Genomic DNA, 15496 nt, shown 5'->3' on the forward strand with positions numbered 1-15496 from the left:
AACCCCACCAAAAACCCTATATTATGGATGATATTGGTCGCTAAAGTCTACGTGTTAAACTAAATCCACAACATTTACAATTTGAGCACGTTTCCCCAGTAATTACAACGAGCATCATCGGACAACCCTGGCTGTCGCCTAATAAGGATAGTTGTGATTACTGGCGAAACGTCGTACTCACATGGAAAACGTTGTGGGTTTACTCTCCAACACGCCGGTGTGCTGCTGTGCTAGCAACGAATTGGCACGTTTTGTTTACGTGAAAAACCTTACTAATTGGCTGTGTCGGGTGGTGGCGGGTTTAACGACACATTTCAATTTACTCGAACCAACTCAAAAACCTCTATGATGGTGCATTTTGGTCGTTGTGAGTTATCCTGTACGAGTGGACACATACGCATGTCTTGAAATACAACTTTTGTTTAAGTGCGGAGAGGTGAACCCAACTTACCCCCTCTTCCTCCGGACAACTCTCGCCCCCCCCGCCAAATAAAATAAAACTTGACAACCTTCCAGGCCGCGACAACAAACAAAACCGCCGATTGCACAACACCAAAAAAACACGAGGGCGCATGCACATGGCATTGAAATATTTATCTTGGTTTAGCCGACTTCCATCATCGACTCTGTTATGTTACACAGTGCGGGCACGACACCAAATTCAACACGCGGCGCAGAAATGCAAAACACTCCCAACTTCATCCGCAGCTCCAGCGGCCCGGTACAATTATAGCTCCGGGTCGCGCCCGTGCAAGTGGCAAGATTTTTGTTGTTGTTGTTGTTTAAAGAGATCGAGACGAGTGGATGTTTTCACTGCGAGGCTCACGTGTTTTGCCGGTCGATAGGAACGGGAGACGAGGAGAGATGGGCGATTCCAGCCCGGGACAACCGGGGAGGGGAGGGTGGTGGCGGTGGGGGGGGGGGTGGCGGGCGACTCCGTTTCCGACGACTGGTAGACCGGCAGGACCCCCCCCCCCCCCCCCGTCTCTCTGTCCCCACGGGCGACGTCCTTGCGTCCCGCAATTTGCGTCAACAGGACAACGTTAGCACCCGTCACTTTTACACGCACGCGGGGGGGGGGGGGGGGGGGCGGACTCGCATCGCACAACGCCGACGGTGCTCGCCGCACGCAACGCTGCTCACCGTGCCCCCGACGCGCAACCCGTGGGGGTCGTGCCGCACGCCGTGCCAACCACACGCGCGCCGCGCCGGTAACGGCTCGCACGTTTACAACCGATGGCATGCCGGCCCATCATCATCATCATCACCACCACCACCACTGCACTGCTTACACGCTCCTTCGGTGAAATCTCACGTTGTTAACTACTAGCACCACTAGTTTACTAACACAAAAAAAAGGCGCGATTTCAAAATCTCGTGTTCCGTGAACAACGCGCGAACCAGGTGGGAGGCGGGGGGTGGTCAGTACACGGCAGAGATCCGGTCTTGCCAAACACGCAGACGTCAAAGTCTGTGAATTACATTTAGCCATTCTAATCTAGTTCGATGAAGCAGTCAATCACGTAGCTCACGCCTAGCTTTATTAAATTAGTTTTGCGTATGCACTGTTCTCCCCCCAGCCTCTGTAATTAACTTCGCAAAATTATCATGCGGCCACATGACGCCCTCATGATGGTAACGCGATCTTGTTTAAGGCCATCATTATGGTCCCGTGGTCCTGTGTAAGGCCCTCGTGAAAGTCCTGTGGACTTGTTTAAGGCCTTAATGAAGGTCCCGTGGTCTTGTCTTATTAATGCCTTCACGAAGGTCCACGGGTCCTGTGCAAGGCCTTCACGAAGGCGGCGTGGTCTTGCTGGTGGCCTTCAAGTACACACGGCCTTCGCGCTCCTCCACGCCGACCCCGAGCGCTCCCAGGAGGGGGCTCTGGGCGGCGCCCCGTCGCTCCAGCCTCCTGATGGCCTCCTGGTTCTCCACGTTCCCCTGGGTCAGGTTTCTCACGGCCAGCACGGCCCACTGCGCGATGACTGCCGTCGTCGGGGCCGGTGGTGGAGGCGCGAGGGCGCATCGAGCGGTCAGGGGTCAAGGAGGTCAAGTGGAAAACGTGTGCGTGCACGCGTGTCTGTGCGTGCGCGGAAGTGCAGTAGGCCGGACAGAGCGGGAGTCCTGCCCATGAGCAAAAGACAAACACAACAACATCATCATCATCATCCCTGAGGGTTGGAGACAAGCACAACAACATCATCATCCCTGTGAGGGTTGGATAAACTGGTTATTTCTCTCACTTTGACGTTCTAATTGATTGTAAAGTATTTTGAGGATCCACGCATTGAGTTGTGCATGCGACAAATAGATTATTAATAGTTCATGCTCCGGGATAACGATTTATGCTCCAGGCTAATGCAGCGAGAAAAACTGCACAAGCGAAACAGAACGAACGAGACAAAGACAACTGTTTGTGATTAAAACTTAAGACTGAACAACAACCGAATCTTCAACGCAGGGGTGCCCAAGGTTTTTGCTTGGACAGATGGATTGACGAACAAGCTAAGCCGCTGTGTGAACCACGGTGCCACCACTACTCCACAAACGTGAACCCTATCCGTGGCATTTAAAATAGCCACTGGGGAGACAGATGATCGCTACAACTACCTACAACTACCTCACGTGGTATGAAGGAGGTCGTGTACATTTGGAGTTTGCGCGTCTCTCTCCGTGGCCGCGTGGATTTTTCTCTGGGTCCTTCGGTTTTTCCCTCCACATTTTAGAATCGACGTCAAGCGTTTAGAGTATTTGGCTGGTAAAAATGTCCACACGAGAAGCCACTTTCTTGAGCTATTTGTGGCCAAGTCACTTCTGAAAAAGAGCTATATAGCTCAGTGGGCCTTACCTGATCAAATAAAAATAGTTTATTAGTTATATCCGAGCTATGGATGATACGGCTACTGTTAACATGCATAATAATGGCAAACAGTCGTTTTTTATTTATCCAGGAAATCCTCACTGGCTCTCAAGTGCTGTCGGTTGGATCGTGTGGATTTTCTTTGGGCACATTCCCACTTCCCCCGGCTTAAAAAACACCGCGTGAAAGAATGAGGAAGTGGCCAACGAGTCCAATGGAGGCCAAGACAAAGGTGCAGGGCTGCAACGGCCACCACTGGCGGAGAGAGGGGACATCTGTGGAAAAGAGTTTCACGGGCTCATCGGATTCCTGCAGTCCAAATAAAAAGATTTCGATAAAGAACAGGTTACCAGAGATGACTCGTAAGGAACGGAATTATGAAAACACTTTAATTTCTACAGCGGGAGCTCCCGTCATGTGACGGTTTGCACACCGGACTTGCAATCCAGAGGACGCGCACCGACCGGATTATCCTGGCATGCGTGGCAGTTAAAGCAACGCTGAAAGTTTCTCAAATCCCACCGCCCAACAGCTTAAATGGGTGAAGCATGGTCGATCGGCAGGTCGCGCGCGATGGTGAAATCGTCCGGTCAGCGTGCATGACTCGAGCAAAAATACCCTCAAACAACTCCCTCGGGTGGAGGCCATTCGGCAAGCGGCGGCGAAATTTAAAAACAGATTTGCTTAAGGCAGAGCCCTCGTGGTCTCGAACAAAATCTCTGGGGTGATCTCGACTCTGAACGTCAACAGGATATTTGATGGTCCTGCAATGACAATTGGCTGCCCTTGGTAGACTCGTCCTCAATGCAAATAAAACAAACGAATGTTGTTTTCGAGGAAAGACGAGCCTGCAGCCTTCTCCACTTCTGATTGTTTCTCCGGACTCTCAGCAACGTGAGAACCTTTTATTGCACGTGGCTATTTCTTTAGGACCACTTATTGTGTTTATTTTGTGGTCCTATTCCCCACTCATCCGACGGGCACCGTTGGCTACGTACGGCGCGAAAGAAGTTCAACATACATACATACACACAGCAAGGGCTGCTCCTTTATCAATACCCTGTAGATCACTGCGATAGGATGCTCCAATCAAAGGGTCTGCTGGCAAGAGTGGAGTCTACCGGCCGCACACCCACACTACGGGCAGCTTCATGCAGACAATCAAGCGCAGGCACCGCAGATACACGAAGTCCCAAGCAGCACTCACAAACACCCAATAAAAAAGGCAGCCGCTACATAAAATGTGAATAATACCGACCCCCCCCCCCGCTACGCGCACGTGGACACACACACAGACACGCGGGCACGCCCACGCACGCACAAACACAACAACCAACGGACGCACGGGAGAGAGAAAAACCCAAAATACTGTGGAAATTTCACAATGTGAAAAACGGAAACATTGTTAACAAGCACAGGGGGTCACGATTCGGGTTGAATAGAGTGAGCGAGAGAGAAAAAATATACCCCCCAAAAAACCTGGGTCTCAATTTTAAATGCAAGGGACCCATTGAGATGGCTCCGACCCCTCCCTTCCCCTCCCACCTTGTCATGGAAATTTGTGAAATGTAAAAAACCGTAAAAAAATGTACGTGCTTTACATTACGACAGCCTCCACATTACGACAGTCCCGAGTAGGGGAAGATCGCCCTGTCTGTAGGACGGGCCGACGTTAACTAATGCTCCTGCTGTATATTTGGAGTCTGCGTGTCTCTCACGATCATCATCATTATCATCACGGTGGCTAGGAGACATTAACTCCCTCACCTGGTATACAGGAGGTCGTGGGTTCGATCCCGACCCTGAGGTCTGCTGTATATTTGAAGTTTGTGTCTCACTCTCCCCATGATCACATGGATTTTTCTCCGTGTCCTCCGGTTTTTCCCTCCATATTTAGAATTGACGTCACATGTTCAGAGTATTTTAGCTGCTCTAAAGCTATACAAAAGTCACTTCGTTAAGCTATCATTTGTGTCAGGATCGCTTCTGAAAAAGAGCTATATGTAGCTCAGTGGGCCTTACCTGGTAAAATAAAAACAGTTTAATAGTATAGTTTAGAGCTAGATCGATGAAATTATAAACAACTGCAGCCATTCGCCACTAAGTGGCGGTGACGTCACTGCGGAGCTTGTGCCAGGCTAGGTGCACTTTGCGGCCAGGCTAGGTGGACTTTGCGGCCAAGTGCACAATTTGTTTTAAATAGTTTAAGCCTCGTAGACAGGTGCTGTCATCGTGAGCACCTGTCAAGGCTGGAGCAGTGCACACGAGGGTGGTAATGGCCAGCACAACACCCATTAAACCTCCGCCTCCCCCAGTGCTCATGTCCAGACCACTGCCAAAGGGCAACTTATTCAAGGCCGGGCCAACCGGGAAGAAGCGCAGAGGCAGGTTCGGACGCTTGCGATGAACCGGCGTACGAGACCCTGGGGGGCCGTGACTTTGGGGGGCCGTGACTCTGGGGGGCCGTGACTCTGGGGGGCCGTGACTCTGGGGGGCCGTGACTCTGGGGGGCCGTGACTCTGGGGGACCGTGACTCAGGTGGGCTGGGGGTTCGCAGCACAGCGAATCGAGCCGGCACCGTAGGCCGTAGTCATCGGACGACGCAGCGAGACATCGATTAAGCCCTTGATAACATCGGCTGCATCGCGTGTAAGAGTCATTCACGAATCCGGCATGCGAATTACGTGCTAATGTTGCACGAAGCTTCAGTGATAAAACAACAAATCTTTTCACGACGAGACAGCAATCAGAAAGAATACAAAGTCACAAAAATACAGAGAAATTTCAATTCTATGGTGCTTAAACGCTTCATCGCGGCGCTGGCCTGCAAATGGGTAGCAATTCACACAGAGACCCATAGACTCACACATATACCCATAGACTCACACAGAGACCCATAGACTCACACATATACCCATAGACTCACACATATACCCATAGACTCGCACAGAGGCCCATAGACTCGCACAGAGACCCATAGACTCACTCAGAGACCCATAGACTCGCACAGAGACCCATAGACTCACACAGAGACCCATAGACTCGCACATATACACATAGACTCGCACAGAGACCCATAGACTCACACATATACCCATAGACTTACACAGAGACCCATAGACTCACACAGAGACCCACAGACTCGCACAGAGACCCATAGACTCACACATATACCCATAGACTCACACAGAGACACATAGACTCGCACAGAGACACAGACTCGCACAGAGACCCATAGACTCACACAGAGACCCATAGACTCACACAGAGACCCATAGACTCACACGTAGACCCATAGACTTACACAGAGACCCATAGACTCACACAGAGACCCATAGACTCGCACAGAGACCCATAGACTCACACAGAGACCCATAGACTCGCACAGAGGCCCGCAGACTCACACAGAAGGCCATAGACTCGCACAGAGGCCCATAGATTCACACAGAAGCCCATAGACTCGCACAGAGGCCCACAGACTCGCACAGAGGCCCACAGACTCGCACAGAGGCCCATAGACTCACATAGAAGCCCCTAGAATCGCACAGAGGCCCATAGATTCACACAGAGGCCCATAGACTCGCACAGAGGCCCACAGACTCGCACAGTGGCCCACAGACTCGCACAGAGGGCCACAGACTCGCACAGAGGCCCATAGATTCACACAGAGTCACATCGGCTCGCACAGAGGCCCACAGACTCGCACAGAGGTCCATAGACTTACACAGAGGCCCATACTCACACAGAGACCCACAGACTCACACAGAGGCCCACAGACTCACACAGAGGCCCAAAGACTCACACAGAGGCCCATAGACTCACACAGAAGCCCATAGACTCGCACAGAGGCCCATAGACTCTCAGAGACCGACACTTAAGGATTTGAATATATAATGGATCGCGTACCCTCAACGTGTCCAGCAACAATGGAAAACAAAAAACTCAAAGCGCCCTAATTTGTAACTCATCTCAACCATTCAAATGCCCTGCTGCAGTCCAGCCAAGGGGAATCCCTCCCCATCTTCCTCAGCGGCAGCGGACCCTGCGTGGCACAAAAAGGTGTACACAGCACCGGACATTAGCCTGCCATTGGGGGAGAGACTTCGAGTGGAAGTGTGAAGACGAATCGCGACTATTCATGCCAAGGCTGCGGGGAGAGGCAAGGCGGGGGGGAGAAGCCGTTCCGTGGAACCGCGGGAAGGGGAACGGCGGGGGAGGGCGGGCGTGTCGTTACTACGAGCGAGTAAAAGTTAAGTGAAAAAAAAGAGTTAAACGCCAGCGAGGTTTTACGGGAGACGGACGCGAACGGCAACTCCCCCCCCCCCCCCCCCCCGTTCATCTCGCCGCCGTCTCCCGGTGACAGCGGCGTTACCGCGCGCGGGCTGGCGGGCGCGTAGGGGTGTGGGGGGGGGGGTGCGGTGGCCGGGCACGCGGTCCCAGGCTTTTACTGCTAATAACTTTAACGATAACGTGCAACACAAATGAAAAAAAAAATAAACCAACTAAAATAGCGCCTTTCTACCCACGCGTTAAACCATCCCCCCCGCTCCCTCCTCCGCTCCCCGCTCCCTCCTCCGCCCCCCCCCCCCCCCCCCCGTAGCTGACGGCTTCTGCCAAACACAGGGCCCGAAGGCCAAAACACGCCAAGAGGCCAGCAACAAACAGCAATTATGTATGTTGTTGTTTAACTTTTTTCGCACCGTACGTAGCCAACCATGCTAAACGGAGGTGAGGAGAAACCACAACAGACTAAACACAAAAAGCGGTTCTAAAGAAATTAGTTTTCAATCAAGATTTAAAAGTGCGTAGCACCAGTGGCTTCCTAATATCGGAAGGAGGAGGCACGCTCCAGACGGCCGCAGAAGCGCCGTCTGAAAAGCGCGCGATGCGGTGACCGTCTTTGGCTGTGTTCTCACTCGGCAAATGGACCACTTCTGTTAAGAGTTTCACGAGATGAGCGTTCATTAAAAGCGTGGCTCTCATCACGATACATGTCCACGCGGCTTCGTGGATTTTTTTCTCATTCCCAAAAAAAACCACACCGCTCCAGGAGACAGGAGCACCTATCAGCTGGAGAGTGCTCGCGCGAAAGTGTTTTGCCCAACGGTGAGTGGATGTGTGGTGCGTGCGTGCGTGCGAGTCCATGGCTATCCTGCGGTGATCGGATATAAGTGGCGAATGAGCGTGCGGTGAGCGAATGTGGCGAGCAAGCGAGTGGTGAGCGGGTGCGCGGTGTAACGGATGTGTGGTGTAACGGATGTGTGGTGAGCAAGTGTGTGGTGAGCGAGTGTGCACTGGGCGAGTATGCGGTGAGCGAGTGTGTGGTGTAACGAACGTGTGGTGAGCGGGTGAGCGGGTGAGCGGGTGAGCGAGTGAGCGGGTGAGCGAGTGCGCGCTGAGCGTGTGTGCGGTGAGCGTGTGTGCGGTGTAATGAATGTTTGGTGAGCGGGGAAGTGAGTGTGTGGTGTAACGAGTGTGCGATGTAACGAGTGTGCGGTGAGGGAGTGTGCGGTGAGGGAGTGCACCGCCCCGTTGCCGTGGTGGTGGTGGTGGCGGCGGCGGCGGCCTACGCTGCCACCACCACCACCAGCGGCTCGCTCTCCCGATCCGCAAGTCACAACCAAACCGCGGTAAGGCCACGCGAACCTCCGCGCAGCTTCACAAAACACCGCCGCTCGGCGCTCAAACAAATTGGGTGAAACGAGCACCGATGTTAAAAATGTAAAACAAACAACGGTGGTGACACGAGGCAACGTCTCCGCTAAGTGGTTTCGAGCCGTTCAGTTTTTTTCGGCTCGGGTTTATTGGATTGGACCAATGAGTTGAGATCAAAGATCGCCCCCCCCCCAAAAGCTATGCGCCGCGGCCTTCATAAACTTTAATAGCGTCCGTGCCCCCCCCCTCACCACCTCTCCCATGCCCACCCCCACCGCGCAGGACTTTCACGAGCTTTCAACTCTCACGGACTCCACCGGCAAGCGGCACCCCGGCCCCAAGCCCAAAGCTCGCACACTCCCGGCGCAACGAACCAGCACCACGCCGCGCCCTCCCCCGAGGTCGTTTTACGATTCGTCTCGCAGCCACCGCCTTCAAATCAGCAACTGGCGACAAATAAAACGACCGCCACCATCATCATCATCATCGTCGTCGTCGCCAACATCACGAGAGGATAACAGCACAGCACAGGCCCGTAAAAAAACCTCTCCCCGCCCCCCCCCCTCCATCATTTTCTAAAAACACACAAAGCTTGTGCGAGAAGCAAGCACACTCGCCCTTTTTTTTGTGTGCGTCATGCCAAAAGGCCCCATCAGCGGCTCCCTGCAAGCAGCACATCGTGGCCCTCTCGTCTTAAGAGGTCACCATCGAGCCAGGGCCGGCAGGCAGGCAGGCAGGCGGCGGCGGTTAGCCGGAGGTGGATAACTCTTGGCCGGGTCGCTATCCATTAACCGGCGGGGCTCATCAGCAATGCTGGCACCACTGCCAAGTCTCCTTCTGGCTGACCACAATCCAACGTGCGGTCCCCCCCCCAACCTTCCACACGACGGGGGGCCCCACCAGCCCGGCGCGTGCCAACAGTCACCGCCCCGCTGACTGAGCTCCAATCGAGGAGCGGGCACGAGAAGAGGGGGGAGAAAAAATATAAGCCTTTCATGTCACCACCTCAAATAAGAAGAGTCCACGCAACAAAGCAAACATCTCCCATCGAGTGAACAGCGCTTGGCCGTGACGCAAACTATGCGATGATGAAAGTGGCGGTTTGGGAGATGTTGCCAGACCTATCGGGAAGCCACTGGGGCGCTATGCGTTTTTAAACGGTCCGGATTGAGAACTCATTTCTTCAGGACTGCTTTTTGTGTTTCAGTTTGTCGTCCTTCTCCTCACGCACCTCTGATTAGCACCGTGTATGAAAGAAGCTCAACATACGTACACACACACACACACAAACGCGTCTCTCAGTGCTGTCAATGGCACGGGATCCTCGGGCAACGCAAACACACGGGTGCCTTCACCAGCCACGACTAATACACAAAGTTAAGCGATCAAGAGGATGCGCATTCATTCATTCATTCGCCAGCGGCCCCACGCGGCTGTGAAGCTCCACTGTGAATACAGAGAGAAGGCTTTTAGAAACGGTTTGCAGGCTTTGCCCGACGCAGCGCGTGCCCGCCGAACGTTTTCACACGGTGCTGGGCACTCAATATTATTTTTCTTCTCTCGTTAATAGGGATTCAAAAACACGTATCGGACCAACCCCGGGGGACACAGTCTGGAGCCAAGAATGAAGCAGAGGAGATCCATACTCTTTGGTTCTATTCGGTGACTTCACCGAACAGAACCAAAGAGTATGGATCCTTGCAGTCACGAAAGCTTCAAATCTAGAGTAAAGGCGATCCACTCCTGAAAGCTGCGTCTTCCTTCAAGCGAAGGTGTGCCGACCGGCGGGGCGTCCGAGCGCAGCGTACGAAGGGATGCATCGAGGGGGTCGTGGTTTATAAATCGAGGAGCAACCCCCGCCCCCACTCCCCGCGAGAGAACGGCGGCGAACAAGAAGGAACGAGAGGACCAACGGAGATCTCCGCCGCGTTTCCGGCTCGTGGCGACCGCCGTCTCTCGACCCTTTGGCCCCACGTGCCGCCGGGGGGGGGGGGGGGGGGGGGGAGAGGAACGCCCGAAACGTCAGCCACGGCGCCGAACACGACGCGGAAAACCCGACGACGACGACGCATCGGGGGATCCGTGCCGCCCAGCCGCAGTTGAGCGGCTAATGAGCCCCTCTCCGTTCCGAGACGTCACGTGACGACGCACGTGCACGGTGGACGTCGCCGGGACGGGGGTCGAGATGCAAAGAGCGGCCGGCCGCTTCGGAGGGAGCGAGCCGGCAGCGTCGGAGCGTTTGTAACAAACCCCCCACCCACCACCCACCCACCCACCCACCAGTTATCGGTTTCGACGCTTTGGGTTAAGAAGGCGGCGGGGGAAAGTTTCAGCTTCCGTCTCCGCTCTCCCTGCCGGGCCCCCCCGAGACTTCGCCCCCCCCCCCCCCCCACGCCGGTCGCACTCGGCGGCAGGCGGCGGCCCAAGGGCGACGTGGCAAGAAGGACGGCGGGGACGGGACGCAGAGCGGATTCCGCCTCTCGGGCCCCCGTCACCTCTGAGAGATGAGTATCCCCCCCGACCCCCCCCCCACCCCACCACCCCGAAACGGGGGGGGGGGGGTGATGGGTAGGGGGGGGCGGGGCAGGTGGGGGCGGCTTTAGCTGGCATGTTGCGGTGGCGTGCCGTGTTTTTCTCACCTGACTAAACCGCCCGCGGCCACAGCGCGCAAATCCCAGCCGCTGCCACAGCGGCAAGGTGCGGCACGGCTCGCGGGGAGGGTGGGAAAGGGACGGGGGGGGGGGGGCAGTTTGCGAGTGAGAATCCCGAGCGAGCGACATGAACGAGAGAGAGACACACACAGAGTGTAGTCGACATGGCTCCTCGTATTCTTGGGGGAGCAATGAGAAGATATTGCGCAGTCAAAGGGCGAGAAGAACCCCACGAAGGGTGAATAACATCGCTGTGCGATGGCACCGAGAGTAACGCCCGAAAGTGCGTGACTCGGCAGATAGGGGTTAAGGACAGGGCTCGTGTTTGGGATAGGGATAAGAACGGGGTTAGGGTTCGCAACAGGGTTAGGGGTAGAGTTACAGTAAGGGATAGGGCCAGTGTTTAAGGATAGGGATTATTATTGGGTTAGGGCTGCGAGATAAGGTTTGGGGTAGGGTTACGGTAAGCGATAGGGCTAAGGCTAAGTTTAAGGATAGGTTTCAGGCGAGCGATATGGTAATGGATAGGGCTACAGTCAAGAGCAATGAATATGGATATGGTGTTGTGTTAGAGGGGTTAGACGTAGGGCAATGGGCTAGAGATAGGCGCAAGGAGAAAACAACTAGAATTGTAGTCATGGTTAACAAACCAGATGACAATAGAGTTAAGATTAGAGGCACTCCTAGGCTAAGGGGTTAAGAATGGGATGAGTGTTGGAGTTGACCAGGGTGGCTGAAAGGTCAGAGTGCTGAGCTGGCACCACTTAGCTCCAGGGTTCGAATCCACGTTTCAGCCGCCTGTGCTAATCACGGGTGGGGGGGGGGGGGGCAGCCACCCGTGATTAATAACGGGGGTCTCAGGTGTAGCGAGTCGATGGTCTTAGCCCAGTCGCCAACGACCGTGCCAATGGATAAAATGTGTTCAAATTTGCACTTGATGCGGTAAAATGTCAGCTTTGTCACGCAACAAAAATGTCATAGCAGAGATAAGGGAAAAGTGTGCCCCCTACTGTGTAGAGGATTAACCAGACAGCGTGAAGGATCTTGGTAGAAAAAAAGTCCTGCCAAAAAAATAAAACCGCGGAAACACAAAGCGTGGGGATAGTGCAGCACTGAAGACTGATCACAATCCCAAATCATCACGTGATCCCCGTCACAACCCCATCATCACATCTCCATCACAACCCCATTCATCATAACTCATCATCACATCATCCCCGTCACAACCCCATCATCACATCTCCATCACAACCCCATTCATCATAACCCCATTATCACGTCTCCATCACAACTCCAGCAATATGACGGGCCCAAAGCCATCGCAACCCAGGAGATGACTCTTGCAAAATGAGACCGACTCTACAGACTTCACCCCACCTATATTCTTGGTTCTTTCGGTAAAGTCACGTAGACGGCAAACAACAAATAATAAAAATATAAAACAATAAAATTCTCACGACGTTTCGACTGCAACACAAGCAATCATCATCAGGTGTGAAAACCAATTCACCCCACCTGTTTACACAAATATTCCTGGCGCTATTTGAACCTCCGGGAAAGAACTCAAATTTAAATGCCGCTCCCCGACCGAGTTCGTGCATCACAGACGGCACCACAGTTGGAGAGCGCAGAGCGCTTTGCCCCCTCCGCACCTTACGCACCAAATATAATTCGTGAAGTGCTGCTCAGCGGACACGCTGAAGCCAAGGAGGTGTGGGCATAGGAGTACAGGGCAATGTTGAGGCAGGGGTTTAAACGCACATCCTTGGCATGTTACACGAAGCCTACCTCTATCCCTTCGGCTACAGTCCCTCCATGCAGTACATGCGGATATTTCCGTACTTGTATATATATTCCGACTTCTCTCCAATTTTTATCCCACGTCAGGAGGCAAAGAATCGGTCAACATGTCTCGCACAGCAGGGCCACCCTGGGTGCTAAGAGAACAGCCCGCAGAAGCGGATATCACAGAGCTACATCCGAGATCCATTCTGTAAGTGACCTCTGGTTCACAAAGCCAGAGGCAGAACTTGCCCACCCAACCTGCCACAGGCAGTTACGCGTCTCACACGACAGTCGAACCAATATGTATTTTTTTTATCTCAAGAGCTGGAATTCAGCCAAATTACTCGCAAATCGAAATTTATCGCGGTGGCATTATCGTGCAGTCATTGGTGTCTGGGCCTAGACCATCAACTCGCTGCGCACTTCAGAAGCCGGTATAAATACAGGCGGCTGAAACTCGGATTCGAACCCAGGTCCTGTGCGGTGTCAGCTAAGCGCTCCGACCCCTGAGGCCCCCTGTCTGTGAAACAGTGGTGGTGGCCACACCGATGAGTGACCCAGGCGTGATCCCCCGCAGATCGCGATCCACATCAGATCGAGATCCACAGGAGGTCGCGATCCACATCAGATCGGGGTGCACTGCAGATCGCGATCCATGTCAGATCGCGATCCACAGCTGATCGCAATCCACATCAGATCGCTATCCACAGCCGATCGTGATCCAGATTAGATCGCGAACCACACCAGATCGAGATCCGCATCAGATAGCGATCCACATCAGATCGAGATCCACATCAGATAACGATCCACATCAGGTCGCGATCCACACCAGGTCGTGATCCACACCAGGTCACGATCCACACCAGGTCATGATCCACACCAGGTCACGATCCACACCAGGTCACGATCCACACCAGGTCACGATCCACACCAGGTCACGATCCACACCAGGCCGCGAACCACACCAGGTCGCGACCCACCGCAGGTCGCAAATCCGCAAGGAGGCCATCGGTTGGCGCCTAGTCCGGCAACATCTTAGGTGGTGATGAAACAGAGCAAGTACACGTGGCAATGGGTGTTATTACATACGCACGTGAGTGGACTTGCCAATGACTGATACCGGCGTGGTCAAGATCGGCCTCCATGGGGGAGGCTCGTGAAATACGCGACTGGGCATTTGGAGGCAGCGTCGCTCCTCCTCCCTCCGCTGTTGTTGGAGGAGGGAGGAGCGACGCTCACAACAACGAGCGGAGCGCTGGGCAGATAAAACTCAGCAAGTTGGCACAGTAGGGGGCACAGGTGGTGCCTCTGTTGGTCATCTCAGTCAGTCATCCCATGGCACTTGAGTCTGTCCCCATGACATCCTGCCCAGCAGAGCTTTTTACACGTCAAGTGTCCTCAAGGCGCACCTAGCCTGGCACAAGTGCCATGGTGTCATCACTGCCACTTAGTGGCGAACGCCAGTTGTTGTTATTATTTGCGGGGCGCCCATGTAGATGTTATTACAGACTTATAACCATCACCACGCAGTTTGAATACTGGGGTTACGCAAAAAGGATCGCGTATTCCACAAAAGCGCAAGTCTTGAGCGACTTTCTACGGGGGGGGGGGGGGGGGGGTGACGGGACGATCGCAGCCGAGACGCCGGTGGACGCCTGGGTGGGACCCGGACCTCCGTAGGGCGTGCGGCACGGCACCCACGCATTGGCGGGCGCGTCGAGGTTTATGGGAATGAGGCCCCCCGCGATAAATTCTTCACGCTACCAAGCGCGAGTGGCGAGTGTGCGTGTGGTTTTTAATCGGAACGTGCGGAGGGTTAGAGGGATTAAAAAAAAACCCCACGATAGACTCTTCACACTCCCAAATATTTGCGTTATGGTTTCATCATGGGTTGAGTTTCACCATCGAACCACGGCGCCTGGGTCTGCCCCGTGACCTCCTGCCAGCGAGCCCGATGCTTCACGTGGCCGCAAAGCGCACCTGGCCTGGCACAAGCTGCGTAGCGACGTCACCACCACTTGGTGGCGAATGGCAGCTGGTGTTGTTTATAATTTCATCAATCTAAGTTCTAAACTACAACCATTTCATTATTTGTATTTTACCAGGTAAGGCCCACTGAGCTATATAGCTTTTTTTCAGAAGCGACCAGGCCCGTAATTAGTAACTCAATAAAGTGGCTTATCATGTGGAAATTTATAGCAGTCAAAATTTATAGCGGCCAAAAATGCACGTTGATTCTAAATGTGAAACACTAGAGGGGCCGGAGAAAGATTCATGCGGCCATGGGGAGAACGCGCAAACGCCAAACGTACAGACGTCAGGGTCGGGGTCGAACCCACGGCCCTCCTGCAATACCACGAGTGGTGGTAGTTGACATCTCCATCGTGTGTCGAATTATATATCGAATAATAGAAGGCGTTAATAGATTCATGTTCAGGCTGTATAAACTATAGGGTGAACACACTCGTCAACAACACTGTAGTCTTGAAGAAGAAGAAAAAAATCTTACATTCAGCGACGTTTCAGGCAATGGCCCTTCTTTGCT

The 15496-nt window shown here is 53.7% G+C and overlaps 1 protein-coding gene across 2 annotated transcripts in view; it reads right to left on the minus strand.

Moving 5' to 3' along the window:
- Positions 1–575: 575 nt before the first annotated feature.
- ATXN10 (ataxin 10) overlaps positions 576–15496 on the minus strand; it is a 66913-nt gene continuing 51992 nt past the window's right edge. For both annotated transcript variants that reach the window (XM_076074457.1, XM_032972530.2), the window contains one exon: positions 576–1985. In XM_076074457.1, coding sequence (XP_075930572.1) covers positions 1760–1985 — 226 coding nt within the window. In that variant the 3' untranslated portion in view covers positions 576–1759. The remainder of the gene's footprint in view (positions 1986–15496) is intronic.

Source organism: Petromyzon marinus, chromosome 48 (assembly GCF_048934315.1).
Source record: "Petromyzon marinus isolate PM22_M1 ecotype Great Lakes invasive population chromosome 48, UKy_Petmar_22M1.pri1.0, whole genome shotgun sequence".
Lineage (NCBI taxonomy): Eukaryota > Metazoa > Chordata > Hyperoartia > Petromyzontiformes > Petromyzontidae > Petromyzon > Petromyzon marinus.